Here is a 14304-nt window from a genome sequence, read left to right on the forward strand (position 1 = left end):
TAGAATATAGGATCGGTGCGGGAGAGGTACAGTGTGGCAGTGGTGCTCGGCCGGTCTATGAGGTACTGCGGAGACACTCGCCTCGTGGAGCGTGCGGCAGCTGCGTTAGTGAGAAAGCTAACTACATACGAGCATGCACAGGCAGGGAAAGGAGCTGTGGGCAGGAGGTAAGCCACGACTGGGACTCACTTGCTGCACTGCTTCACCTCTCCTCCCAGGGAGGGCAAAGGGAGTTTTGACTCTGCTGCCACTGAGATCTTCTTTTTCTTAGTGAGAGAATCCCTTATTTAGTAAGTGAAAAAATGGACCATTGTAAGGCTTTGACAGAGGACACTGCAAAAGCAAATTTGCCAGTAACTTTTCTTTTATATGCCGAGCCCGACAGACTATTAAAGAATCTGTACGTGTGAGGATTTTCACTTTTAACTCGAGTGCCACAGAACCTGATAACCAGATGGCAATTAACACTCCATCCAGAAATAATTTCATTTTTTTTTATGTTAAAGTCCACAGTTAAGTTAAACTTTTTGTTTGAAGCCATTTTTCTTGCTACAGGTTGTATTATCATCAGAAATAAACATTCCGTTTCATTCTCAATTAGCTAATTTTACCCACTTGGGCATTACTGATTGACACCACACGAAACAAAACAATATGTTACGAGCATCAGTCTGTAACTGATACGCAGCAACCTGAACAGCAGTTTGGAATGTTTAGAAGTTTGGCCAACATTGTACATTCACGTGCACCGGGTTCTATAGCCGAAACCAAAAAGTGCACAGAAATATCTTTGACAGTATGTGACACTCACAGAAAACATCAGGTCGGTATCACGTCAGTAAGCAGACACGAGCCTTTCTGCGAGACTAACGCTCATCCACTGTCCTCGCTTTCAGTACTACAAAATCTGCCCTCCCAGTAAAAACACTAACTATCCACCCTTTTCCGCCTGCCAGTCTATATCAAACATTTTTGAGCTTTACTACTCACCTGACCGACAAGGCAGATATCGTGTGGGCTACCAAATCTACAGATTCTTCTTCCACAGAGGTGACGAGCACAGACTACGAGGTCGGGGTGAACTGGCAAGGTAAGGGGGGTGGGTAGGTGGGATGAACCTCTGAACAGTGTACAGTAGAGTAGAGGAGAGGCACGGAAGGGGGCTGACAGTACACCACACTTGTCACCTCTTGACCTGAGTTTTTCTTACCACTCCCGACTCTCCCCTGTCCTCAATCTTCCTTCTCTCCCCTGAGCTCCTTGGACTTACACAACACAGTTTAACAATAAGTATATTCCTCCTCATGTCAGTTACCATTCCCCTCTAACAGTGAGTCACCCCCAATCAAACACACACACTTCTCTCTCACTCACACTCCCTCCCGTCTAATTCACACTCACTCCATTTCTCACTCACATTTTTACTTCTTGTCTCACTGACACTAACTCCCACTATTACTCATGCTAACACCCATCCCACCACACTACCACTCACCTTCCCCCCCCCCCCCCTCCCCCCCCCGGGGGGGCCCTTCTTCCTCACTAAGACTTACGTTCCAATCTCTCTCACACTCACTCCCTCACTCACTCTTACTCCTCCTTTAAAACACATTCACTCCCAGTCTCACTAATGCTTACCTTTCAAACTCAGCCCATGTCTCATAAATAAATTTTCACCCACGCTCACTCTGACACACACATTGAAAGCATCTCTAATGCTAACTCACTAAACTTGATGACCACTTTTCTGCTTGCCTGTATCTCAAGGCTCCATTCTGCTGTAAGCACTACATATCGGTAAGTCAACCTATTTGTCCACAATATCAAACAGTATATGTCGGTTAGATACATCTGGAGTTTTGTAGGATGTCGGACAGATCTAAAACCTCCATTATAATGCCCTTCAGCACACTTTACTTTGTAAATTCGCCATTGCTGTGCTCGGCGGCTGTGTATTCGGATGCTTCGTAAATGAAATCCTCGTGCTAATTGTAGCAAAATGTCCAAAATGTATTCTGACCTTGTCAGTCATTTGTGTGACAGTTAGAGCCGGAAGGCGCAAATCATTTTAAGCCATCTGTCCTGTGCAAGAGCTGCACCCTTGAGAGTTTCATTTACTTAGCAGCTATGACCCTACTGGAAGAGTGACGGTACCACAAAATCAGCGTGTGTGAGTGTACTTTGTAATATCCCACAATAAAAGACCACCTCAAAACACCATACACTGACAGTTCTGTCCACCATAGGAAGTACAATTCAGAGCAAAACAGCTGTTATGATAGACAAAGTGTCTCACGGGGAACAGTATCTTATTGGCTGATGCTTCCTATCGGAGTACAGGGTAAATCACTGATATGTGGGAAAAGTGTGAAGCAGCCCAGCACTCTGTGGGATCTTAGAAGGTGTAACACCCACGAATGGCCCCAGTTTTGCTCCACCAGACTCTCACTCTACATGGGCACACAGACTATTTAAAAAGGGCATTTTCATTACAGTTTTGCACAAGGGACACATTTTCAGAATACTTCTACTTTTCCCTCCTCTTGTGAATTTTTTTTCTCCCTCCGGTTCATTTTATTCGTGTTCTCCAACTGTAAATCCCAACTGTCAATTTTTACTGCAGGAGCTTCTAAAGAGTTTATCTGTACTCTCTCTAGATGTTTTTTGACTAGTCAGTTTTCAGTCATTCTGCGATATGCCAAGTTACCGACACTGCTCGGTAACAGAGCTACACCGTAGAGCACGGTTGACCCCGAACAGTTCCATCGGTACGGGTACGGCAAACGGGGAGAGGGTGGGTGTCCGGTGAGGGAAATTGTGTGTGTGTGTGCGGCGGGGTTGAGGAACTGGGAGCTTGTTCCAGCAGCAGCAACATAAAATAATAATGCAAAACAAAATTCATTACATAAGCACATGGCAGAAACTACAAACATGAAAAAAATAAATAAACAGCAAACAAAAAGAGGGGGACAGCTGCTATCTGAACAGCACACTGCACCAGTAACAAACAGTAAGCATGCCAAATGCAGGAACTGGGGGTACTTACCTGTGGCGCAGGCGTGGCTCCTCGGGGCAAGCCGCGATACCTACCCGGCAGTTTTCCCAAACATTTCGCCGAGTTCCGACTCGGGCAGCACAGCACGTCTCTTACAGCTCTGGACTGATACTTAGAAGGGTCGGGTTCAAATACTTGTAGACCTATTTTTATTTAGGTTTCTTCCAAGTTTGGCAAAATTGTCTCAGGCAAGTTGCAGTGCTATTCTTTCGATACCTTACGTCCGATCTCTAATTTAAGTGTGTCCAGGTGCGTTGTACGGTTACATTTAACGCTTTTAGTATCAACTTTTAGTGACTCGATAAGATGTTACGAGAGGAACATCGTCATGAGTTAAATGTGGGTAACGGAATGTAGTTGAATCGAACAGTGATGCTGAGGGAACAAAAAAAGAAATTACTTACCCTCTAATATAAATTTAAGTGTTGGATCTCTTTCGTGAAGCTATTTGTCTGCAGTGCAGTCTTGTACGGAAGTGAAACACTGACAACAAGCAGTTCAGGAAGGAGGGGATAGAAGCTTTTGAAATGTGGTGCTACAAAAGAACGATGAAGATTAGATGGGCATACTGAGTAACTAATGAGGAGGTACTGAATCAAATTAGGGAAATACAAAATTTATGGCACTACCTTACTAAGAGAAGACCACAGAAAGCATGTTCAAATGGATGTAGGTTGCTGCAGATATTCAGAGCTGAAATAGCTTGCACAGAATAGATTATTGTGGAGAGCTCCATCAAACCATCTTTCAGAAAACTCTCACTCTCTCTCTCTATCTCTCTCTCTCTCTCTCTCTCTCTCTCTGTCTCTCTCTCTCTCTCCCTCCCCCCCCTTCCCTCCCTCTCTCAACAACCCATTGTAAAGTGTATGGCAGAGAGTACTTCTACCTGTATTAAACATTTGATGACCTACTGCAGTGACAGAGGGAGAAACACTCTGTATGGCTTCGAAGGTTCTCATGAGACCTATGCAACTACAATGGAAGTAAGTGTATTTGTAGCATACTACATCTCGAATACTGGTTCTGTAAATTTACTTAACGGAATCACACAATGTTTGTGTTACATCTGCAGATTCCAATTGATGCAGCTGAAGTGAGAGTGGAGAAGATTGGGGAAAAAAATAACTTGACAACATGCACAGAGCAGTCAGTGGAGTGGGACGTCGGATCATCCACAAAGACACAAAGCCACTGGAGTTTGGATTCCACAGAACAGTATTGCCCTTTGTTTTAAAGGTTAACATTTACAGTATCTGTGCACCACCACTACAGATTTATAAGTGCTGTAACAGGCTCCAGTCCCAGTGATGCATCTCAGAATACCTGGACCGTGTGCTCTCGAGCCCACCCGATAAGGATCAGTATTCTAGAACTGCTCACACTAGTGTCTCCTATGCAGCTCCATTTACAGGTGCATCACAGGTTCCGAGAATCCTCTTAGACAAATGTCGGTCTTCCATCTGCCGTACCTTTTGCCAATTTCACGCATTCGGTATTAGACTCAGTGTCGTCTGTAGGTAAGCGAGTCTGTGAACGTTCAAAAATCCAAGTAGCAAGATGGTAGTTATCTTTAAAGGTTGTCGTTCTTGACTTGACTCTCAACATTTCATTGCCGTGGTCTTCAGTTGGAAGAAGACCAGTTTGGTGAGACATTTCCACACTAGTCTATGCTTTGCGAGCCTCTTCATTCATCTCTCTCTCTCTCTCTCTCTCTCTCTCTCTCTCTGTCTCTCTCTGTCTCCCCCCCCCCCCCCCCCGCCATCTATCTATCTATCTATCTATCTATCTATCTATCTATCTATCTACCTACCTATCTATATCTCTCTCTCTTCCCTCCATTACCAAACTGACAATTCCTTGATGTTCTATCATCTGATCACTTCTTCTACTCAAATTTCTTCTCTCTCCAATTAAATGCAGTACTTCTTAACTAGTTATTCAGTGTGCCCAACCAATCTTTGGCATACTTCTGTAGCATCACATTTCCTGTCTGAACTATTTATCACACACATTTCATTCCTGTAGAAGACTGATCTCCAGACAAACAACTACAGAAAGGTAACCAGCAAATAACCTAAGGTGTTGGGTGTAATTTCTACTGTGAAATGAAGAAGTTGTCACAGGACAGAGAATCGTGGAAGGCCGCATCAAACCGGTGAGGAGACTAATGACACAAAACAGTCTTTTCACAGCTTCAGTCACAACACCTATTCCTCAAATGGCAATTATGAAGGCAACACGAGCTGTGGGGCTGTGTCAGATTTTTTTAAAATTTGGTTAACACACTCCATTACATAGAGTAACGCTACACATTATGCTTTACTTAATTAACAGTGTCTAATTATCGGCAGCTTTCAGTGGGCCCTCAGTTGCAGCTCTGGTTCTGATAAGTCGAATCGGATGACCGGTATTTTAAGGTGAATACAGCTGGGAGTAATAAGTCACATTATAAGGCACCCCGGGGATTATTTTTAGCTACTGGGCAACGATCACTTTACTGCAGGATCGATCACAGCACGCCGTACTGCACACGAGACGACGTGTGGGCCGAGGCTCGTCTCATCTTGGTTTCGTTCAGTACTTCTCCGAAGTACTCGTTACTGTGTGATATTTCACTTCACATTGTGGTGCACCATTTCTGTATGGCACGGCATCTTCCAGTTCGAATGAATTGTGGTATCGGTGCTGTTCACCCTTCGCTATTTATTTGTGGTATAAGGAAGTGCACAGGCACAGTTGTGTTTGCATAAAAAGAAGCAGTACTGTGATCTGTCATCACAAACCTTTAAAAATGAAAATGGCAATGACAGAAGAGGAGAAAAAGAATTCTCAATACCTATTAAGTGATGTAAAGTCACGTAATCAATGGGTACTGAAAATTTCATGTGGAATGACATTACAACCCTGTGCACAAAGAATTTAAAGATTTAGTTGACAATGAAAGAGCAAAAAATTACAACAATTGACATATGGGATTCGTTGCTCAGTACGTGATGAAGTACCGTGTGCTAAATTTGCAAGCATGGAGCAGGTGACAAAATTGGTGGTACTACCACTGATGTATCCACTGTCAGTTGCCAAAGATTTCAATGGAACTGAATGGAGAGCATGGAGACTTCATACATTGCTGCAGAATATGGTGGTTAACTCAAGAGTCATGCTGGGAATGATTTTTCTACTTAGAACCACCTATTACTGGATTTATGATGGCGAAATAGAAGAGCAGGAATGAAAATTAGAACATTCAGAATGGACTGCAGACCTTGCATTTTAAATGGACTTCACTTCACAGCACCCACACTAAGATTTTCCAAGGTGAGAAACAACTTCTTTGTGATTTGACAGGTATGTATTTAAAAACCATATTATGAAAGGTATAAATTCATTAAAAAAAGCTGTCCATTTCCCTAAGCTCATTGGTGCTAAAGCAAATGCAAGTCTGCATAATTTATTGTGGCCTTCAAAGAATTACAAGGATACTTTTCTGGAGGTTTTGAAGACTCTGCCAACCTTGCATCTGTTTTCACGACTGTTAACCATTTTGTTTGAAAGAACCCCTGTGCAATTGCAGATGGAACCAACTGATCTGTAACATAATTCATGTTTAAATGGAAATCCCTTTATGTTGAAATTGTCCGGGAGGTCTAAATTGTTATTCTCCAGAAGTGTTTTCATATCTCCATAATGAGGTTACAAATGTGACAAAATATTCCAATCAGTGTGTGTGTGTGAAAGGCTTTTTCAACTATGAAACTAAATAAGTCACGATTATGTGGCAACCTGGGTATGGAAACCTGTCAAATTGTCTGTATCTGGTTGTGTGTCTACAATCATAACCAGATGAAAATTATGCCTTTAGCATGACAAAGTACGTAAATAGTACTGAAGATTTGTTTTGTTTACGATCTATGTTGTTGCAAAATATGAAATAGGAAACGAAGTCGTGTGGAGTGTTACTGCACTGCTGTGAGTGAATTAAGGGAACCGTGGAAAAGTTACAGCTGGACGGCCAGATTGGGAATCGAGAGTTCCGAACAGGAGTGCAGTGCGGCACTTCACTCGCTAGCGGACGAGTGGTGGCGAGGGCGATCTGTGCGCAGTGTGACGACAGGTGGGTGAGTGAGTGAGTGAGTGAGTGACTGATTCCTCATCTGAAAACTGGATCTCACAGCTGCCACGTGTTACATCTAGGGAACCTGTACAGGGTCAGCTTCCACATAACCAGACTGGCAACTGTTTTATCAAAAGGTATCCCAGTTTTCATGGCTGCAAATAAATTTCCTTGATATGTTGTGTTACTTAGTGGTGATTAGTCTAAAAGTCAGCACTAATTTATAGTTCTATGTACTATTCTGTAAGCTCAAGGTCTTGCTACCACTGCCCGTCACCGTGCCTTGTCATGTCTCTGTGCCACAGCCTCAAGTATATACGAGAAATCCTCGCAGGAATACCTGTCTAACTGTTGCCACTGGAATCTGATATCAGTGCTGATCTACCGATCTGTCGCTAATGTCTTTATGGGAAAAAATCGTCTTTACTTTACAACAAATGACTTTCACAACTAAGTGACAAATTCTACAGCACACAGACCCGGAGCCCGAGAAACCACAGACAATACTGGAGATGCCCGAGGTCCGTGGCAGCACTGGAGGTGGCCACAGTTGGGCAGCAAACATCAAAACAATTCAGTGCACTTCTTCGCTACTCTTTATATGACTCCACACCCAATTGTTTCTGCACCAACTAGTGAAACACACACACACACACACACACACACACACACACGACTCACCTTCTGCACGTCAGCGGGCTTCCCCCCTGCCGCGGAGTGTGCCGGCAGGATGTTGGGCTGGTTGCTGATCACACCCAGCTGACTGATTACCAGCGTCTGGTTCGTCGTCGTCGGTATTGTCGCGTAGCCGGGGAAAGATGCTGAAAATGTGAAGGACAGTTTCTCAACACGTAACACTATCCTCGAGCATCTATCTCGCCTACACACTACTGTCACATTGCATTCTCCGGCTGTAAAACGGCCCACACTTTGCCTCCACTGCACGCGACCTTATTTCTTCAGAAAGAGTCTTTCCACTCTGCAGACAAGTGTGCACCAGTTTGACACTTCCTCGTAGTTTCTGTGTGGCACACATTTCTTCCTAGAATGCTCATACCGCAATGTACACGTGAGAACTTCTGTCGAGTTTGGTCACTGAAGTAACTTTGAACAGTGCATAGCTGACAAGTGTTAGTTTATTTCAACCACAACTGTGACGAGGCGTCAGTCACTGTCTGACACTGAACCCATCAGAGGGCATCTTCGCATCTCGATCAGACAGTTATTGTGTAACGCATGCAAATGGTAGCATCACAATAAAATACCCATTGGTATCTCAAGACGGTCTCTATCAGATGCCGTGACTTGCATCTTTTCACAGCTGCAATTAAAATAAATAAAATATATCAGTGAGTTGCCTATGGATATTTTCAGGGTTCCTCCAGTGTTCAGCCCACAGTTCATCACTTTTCTTTCTTTATATCAGTGACATTTCAGTTGTTTTACATTCTTGTAACTAGCACTTCTATGCTGGCTTCGTCCCACTGTCTGAAGGTACCAATTCTTATAATATCTTGCTGCTGTACTAAATCTGGATGACAATCTCTGTTCAGGCAATAGGCATAACACCTGGGTCCTGAACTAAACCCTACGAAGTGCTGTGCCATTCCCATATCAAATGAAAAGTCAACCAGCAGATTTTTTGTAAAACAGTTTCTCCTATATTGTTTTATGGTATCCACTTAACCTGTATAAAAAATAAATAATAAATATCTCAGTCTATTCTTACGTGAGTTACAATAATGGAAGAACAATGCAAGACATATTTCTCTTTCTCAAAAGCAATCCAAAAATCTAGAAAAAATCTACATCCCAGTTGAAACAAAAATTAGTCTAGTCTTTGACACTGTGTAATCTTCAATACTGTGACATTCTTCCAAACATGAAGACTGCAGGGAATCTGAGCTACCTACATATGCTAGAGTGGCATGCGTGTGCAACATTCAGTGGTTTGATCACATCAAGTCCTTCCTAAACTCACTAGTCTGGATGCAAGCAGTTTTCACACAATTTCTTTTCTTCGTCACTCGTGTCCTCGATGACTCTCCTCGCATCTCAGATACCTGTCACCGTGCCGTAATACTAGATTGGGTATGACCAGTGTCTCGGCTGTGCATCGGCACAACACTAAATTGTTTTTCCTCCTCCATTTCAGCCACACACTCTGGAACACACTAGCTGGTAAACTGTGTCTTACCCGTAGACACTGTGCATTCAACCAGTTACCACCAACATATTTTCCTCCTCTGTAAACCCCAGCTGCCTGCCTTCTGTGCCACATTGTCAATACTACCCATGCCCTTCTCATCCCTGTTTCTATCCTCCACTCATCTGCTGACCCTACCACACTATTCACTGCTCTTGTCCAGACCTGTGAACTTTTTTCCACTTTTGATCCCTTTTCTACTGCAGTCACACCTTCCTATTAGATGTCATTGCCCACATTGTACAAAATTTCAATAAGGATATTACTTAGTAAAGTGTTATTGAGATCAAAATTTTTGAAATACCATACAGCTCTCATAATTGTCACCATCATCTCATGAGGTTTCACGCTTGCAACCGGGTCATGTCAGCATCTTGCCATGATATTTTGGCTGAGAGCCATTGAGATATCCTCAGGTGAGCTTTAGACTGAAGTTTGCTGGAGCACATCAAAGACTCTACTCTGACAACTGGCACAGTGGCACATCCACACAGGTTTTCACTGCACGGTTGCCCTCTGCTGACTTTAACACCCTCTGCCGAATACTGCGCCACCTGTGGCACACGGGCACATGCGCAGTACTGATCTTGCGTGCACCTCCTTTGCCAATCTGCTTGCCAGCAGAATTAAAATTGTGCTGTCAAAATAATAAAATTAATCATGCCTGGATGTGTCATTAGGTATAAGATTTTCGTCTTTCTGAAGATATCAGAGAAATCATGGATCCCAAGTTGTATCAACCTGAATGCCACAATCACAATTAGTAAGATCTCCTGCCAAGTGTACTTCCTTAGATTCTTTTATAATTGAACTCGAGAAGATTTTTGTGGCAGGATAATGCACAGATATAGATTGTTCAGCGACTGCAGACTTGCCAGGTTGTGACAAGCAAGTACGTCGAACGTGTTCGACGCACCTGTCGTGAACTCTGTGTGTGTGTGTGTGTGTGTGTGTGTGTGTGTGTGTGTGTGTGTGTGGTTTGACCGGTGCAGGGTTTGACACACTGACATAGCATTGTGTAGACTGGAGCCTTCCAGACTCCAGAGTCACTCTTTGCTGAGCCGAGAGGAGTACGTTTATCTAGATGGCCAGAAGATTGCTTCAACATGATGCTTCCTCAGGATTCTGCCGAATTTGCATGAAATGTTTCTCACATATGGCAGGAATTCCCTGGACTCCTTCTCTTCTTTATCTTGTGAACAGCCACATTTGCTACTCATTAAAGCTGTCCTGATCTGACATGAAGAACACCCATTATTTTTAATAACGCACCGTAGTTGTTCTGGCTCTTTTGAGGGGTAGTCTCTATCAGACATAATACGTACCTGGTGCACCAATGTACATAGGATGCCTGTAATATGTGAAGGGTGCTGACAGCCAGATACCTGCAGTTATTGGTCCATATGTGGGAGACTAATCATCAATCTACTTTCTGTCTCAGTAAGACATAGAGAAATGGAAGATGGTCATTTTTCTCCACTTCCATCCTACACCCAATATTCTCCCATTGTAAAGTTAATTACAGCTGTTCTTTACCATGAAACCACACTACTAAAAAAGTATCATCTACATACTGACAGAAATTTTTTGTTTACGTTCTGCTGACTGGAGTGGCCTCTCCTCAAACTCTTCCATAATAAAGTTGGCTACCAGAGGGCACAGGGGATGATCCGTGGCAACAGACATCAAGTTGCCCAAAATATTTGTTATATTCCGCAGTGGGCATAAGTCAGTGACAGGCACCAGCAATCTCGTGTGTAACATATCATGGCAAGATGTCAGCATCATCTGGCTGCAATCCTGAAACCTCATGGAATGCTCATTATGCTAGGGAAACTTTGTTGTTATTGTTGTTATTATTTCTCTCCTTTCTCGGACATTATGCCTGCTTATTATAATAATAATAATAATAATTATTATTATTATTATTATTATTATTATTATTATTATTATTATTATTATTATTATTATTACCACCACCACCACCAACAACAACAACAACATAATTATTATTGTTACATGCTGTACATATACTATACATATTGTAATGCTGACTCAGTAAGGATGTATGATTAAATGTAACAGAAGGCCAGAAGGTGAAATAGGTGCATCTATAAATAAAATAAGATAAATAGCTTGTTGAGAGTTGCTACATCTCTTGAAGGTAATACATGGTCTAGCAGGGAAATTGGGTGTTTTTCAGAAGACTGTCACACTTCTGTTTGAATGCATTTTCCACAATTTTTCAGTAATACAATACTGTCTCTTTCCATCTATTTCTGCAAAATACATTACATTTAAACAGTGGAAAATCCAGGATGGAATAATGAGAATATTATGGAAAGGGTAATTGCTGCTAGCCATACAGTGGAGATGCTCAGTCGCAGATAGGCAGCCGGAGACTGTGATCACGCTCTCTCGGTATGATTCATTAATGGTGTGCTTTTGATTGTTCAGCTGAGTTGTGAAGTCTATTTTTGTGCAAGATATTTCAATGACCCAAAGACAATCATCTCCTCCAGTCATCGCACACTGTGTCATTTCGTGTACTCGTTGTGAGACTGGAGTCTGGGCAGCAAATACACACAACCACACAGTTCACAAAAACCGACCGAGACGACAGGGTCATTTGTCAAAATATTGTACCAAAAAACGGCTTCATTAACTCTGCTACACCTGAAATCACTTTAGTTATGCACCAAAAAGATTTGGTCACCCACAACAGACCTGACAGTCTTCTGAAAAACACCGTAGCGACCTGCACGCCCTGTGCACCCACACTTACAAAAGAACAGCTCAGTCACTGTGTACAGTGGCACTCAAAAGTGTTCCATATGATTAGGCAAACTGGTCAGGTTGAGGATGCATGGGATAATGCTAAAGGGAATTCAGTACCTGTTCCACAGCACGACACAGTCGGTACGGGTACCTAAGTAGGTTCAGTACGAGACGAAGACTTAACAAAAGTAGCCTATACTGACATAACATTTTAAAGTCTCCTTTAGTTAATTGTGAAATGTTGTCCTTTCCAGGCAAACGCATTGTCATTAACAAAGAATTACATCAGCACTAAGACATAAGAACGTGCCCCAAATTTGACAGAGGTTGTAATACTTTCTTTGAAAGATTGTAAAACACACACTGATATGTGAAAGATCTTATTTTAGCCTGGTTTACACACCAACCATGGGTGCCTTCATCAGAAAATCCATACAATTACCTAAAAAGATTACATTACCAAACATATTTATTAGGAAACTGTACTCGCATGTAGTTACATATGAAAAGATTAAGAGCAAAATTCTCTGACCACATAAAATACTTCATAAGAAGGCAATATTTAAACTACATAAAATTAAGACATTGGAACCAACACACAACTGGTGACTGTCACTAAAATTATAGCCACATGGTGTAGCACACTGTAAGCTGCTGAGGACTGTGACAGGAAGCAGCCACTGGAGGTGGTGTCAGGCCGAGGGGCTCACAGGCCGGAGTTGCCACGACGTGGGAACGAAAAACACACCACACCATCTATTAAGTGTTCATCTCACAAGTCAATAATCAGCATTATGAAAACAGAAGTTTATATATAAGAATGCAATAGCTATTATTCTACACAGTTTTTTTGTGACAATGATTACAATACACTAAATAAAAAGAAGAGAAGAGGATGATATTTTAGAGTCTACTCTAAGGAAAAAGAGGAGTCAATTTCACACGTATCTAAAGTAAGGGCTTTATGCCGCTGATGAAATTTTTATTATGTAACAGTGGCTGCAACTGTTTATTCAGAATGAATCCATACCTAAGAGCAAGTTACTTAAAACATTTCTATTTCTTTGACGATATTAAGTCTGAAGCCTTTCTTTCCTGTATGCAAGATACTAACATTATCAATTTCTTTAGGCTTATGGCCTGTAATCAATAAATGATCAGCAAAAAATGAGTTATACATTTGTAACTTTTTTCATAAGAGATGTTCTTAATTGCTAGCTCCAATTGCTCATCCTGTTTGTTCTGTATAATAGGCTGGACATGTGTCACAGCTAATTTTGCTAATTTTATAGACACCTGAGTTTTGTAAGGGAGTATGCACAAGTTTCAAATCATTTGTAAGATTACTTTTTAAACCATCACTAGTACAGGATACTACTCTACAGACATACTTGGTTTTTGGGGAGACACTGAAGCCTGCAAGGTACAGGTGCTAAAAATGGCAGCGACAAAAAAAAAAGTTCTTTTCATTACATTTGCAATTAGGAATGGTGCCAAGGTTGGTGGTTCTGTTATTGATTTTATTTTTCAAAACGTTATCCACTACGGTTGGTTCATATCCATTATTGACTGTAATAGTTTCAATCAAATCAATCTCAGCATCAAGATTTTCATCAGTTAAAGAAGTAGAAACAGCTCTATGGATGGAAGAATGCAAAAGGGCTTTTTTGTGAGGGTCTGTTGAACAGGTCAGCACTATTTGATCAGTGTAGGTTCATTTGTGAAACATATTGAAAGAAACTTTGTTATCAAATATTGTTAAGATTTATTTGTGAAAATATTTGAAGAAACTTTGCTATCAATTATTGTTAATGTTAGATCCAAATAATTTAACTGAAAGAATTCATTTTTGAATGCAGATGTGACAGTAATGTTTTCGTGATGTTCAAAGATTTTGAGGAGGCGATAAATGCTATTATTAGGCCGTCTCTGAGTAATCACAATATACCTGGAATGTGAAAGAACGCTAAGAGTGGCAGCTGAAAAACTAAAAAAAAAATTCCTAAAGTATTTTTGAATCTGTCTGCAAGAATACCAGCTAATGGAGTACCCACTGCAAGACCATCAGATTCCAGATACAACTGTCCACTGAAATTCAAATACTCTTATTTGACTACTACTTGAATTGAGTTCATAAAGTCAGTAATTTGATCA

At 41.6% G+C, this 14304-nt stretch overlaps 1 protein-coding gene across 1 annotated transcript in view; it reads right to left on the reverse strand.

The window, feature by feature from the left end:
* LOC126213360 (polyhomeotic-proximal chromatin protein-like) overlaps positions 1–14304 on the reverse strand; it is a 367100-nt gene that overhangs the window by 76894 nt on the left and 275902 nt on the right. The window contains exon 8 of the mRNA XM_049941064.1: positions 7848–7987. Coding sequence (XP_049797021.1) covers positions 7848–7987 — 140 coding nt within the window. The remainder of the gene's footprint in view (positions 1–7847; positions 7988–14304) is intronic.

Source organism: Schistocerca nitens, chromosome 11 (genome assembly GCF_023898315.1).
Source record: "Schistocerca nitens isolate TAMUIC-IGC-003100 chromosome 11, iqSchNite1.1, whole genome shotgun sequence".
Taxonomy (NCBI): Eukaryota; Metazoa; Arthropoda; class Insecta; order Orthoptera; family Acrididae; genus Schistocerca; species Schistocerca nitens.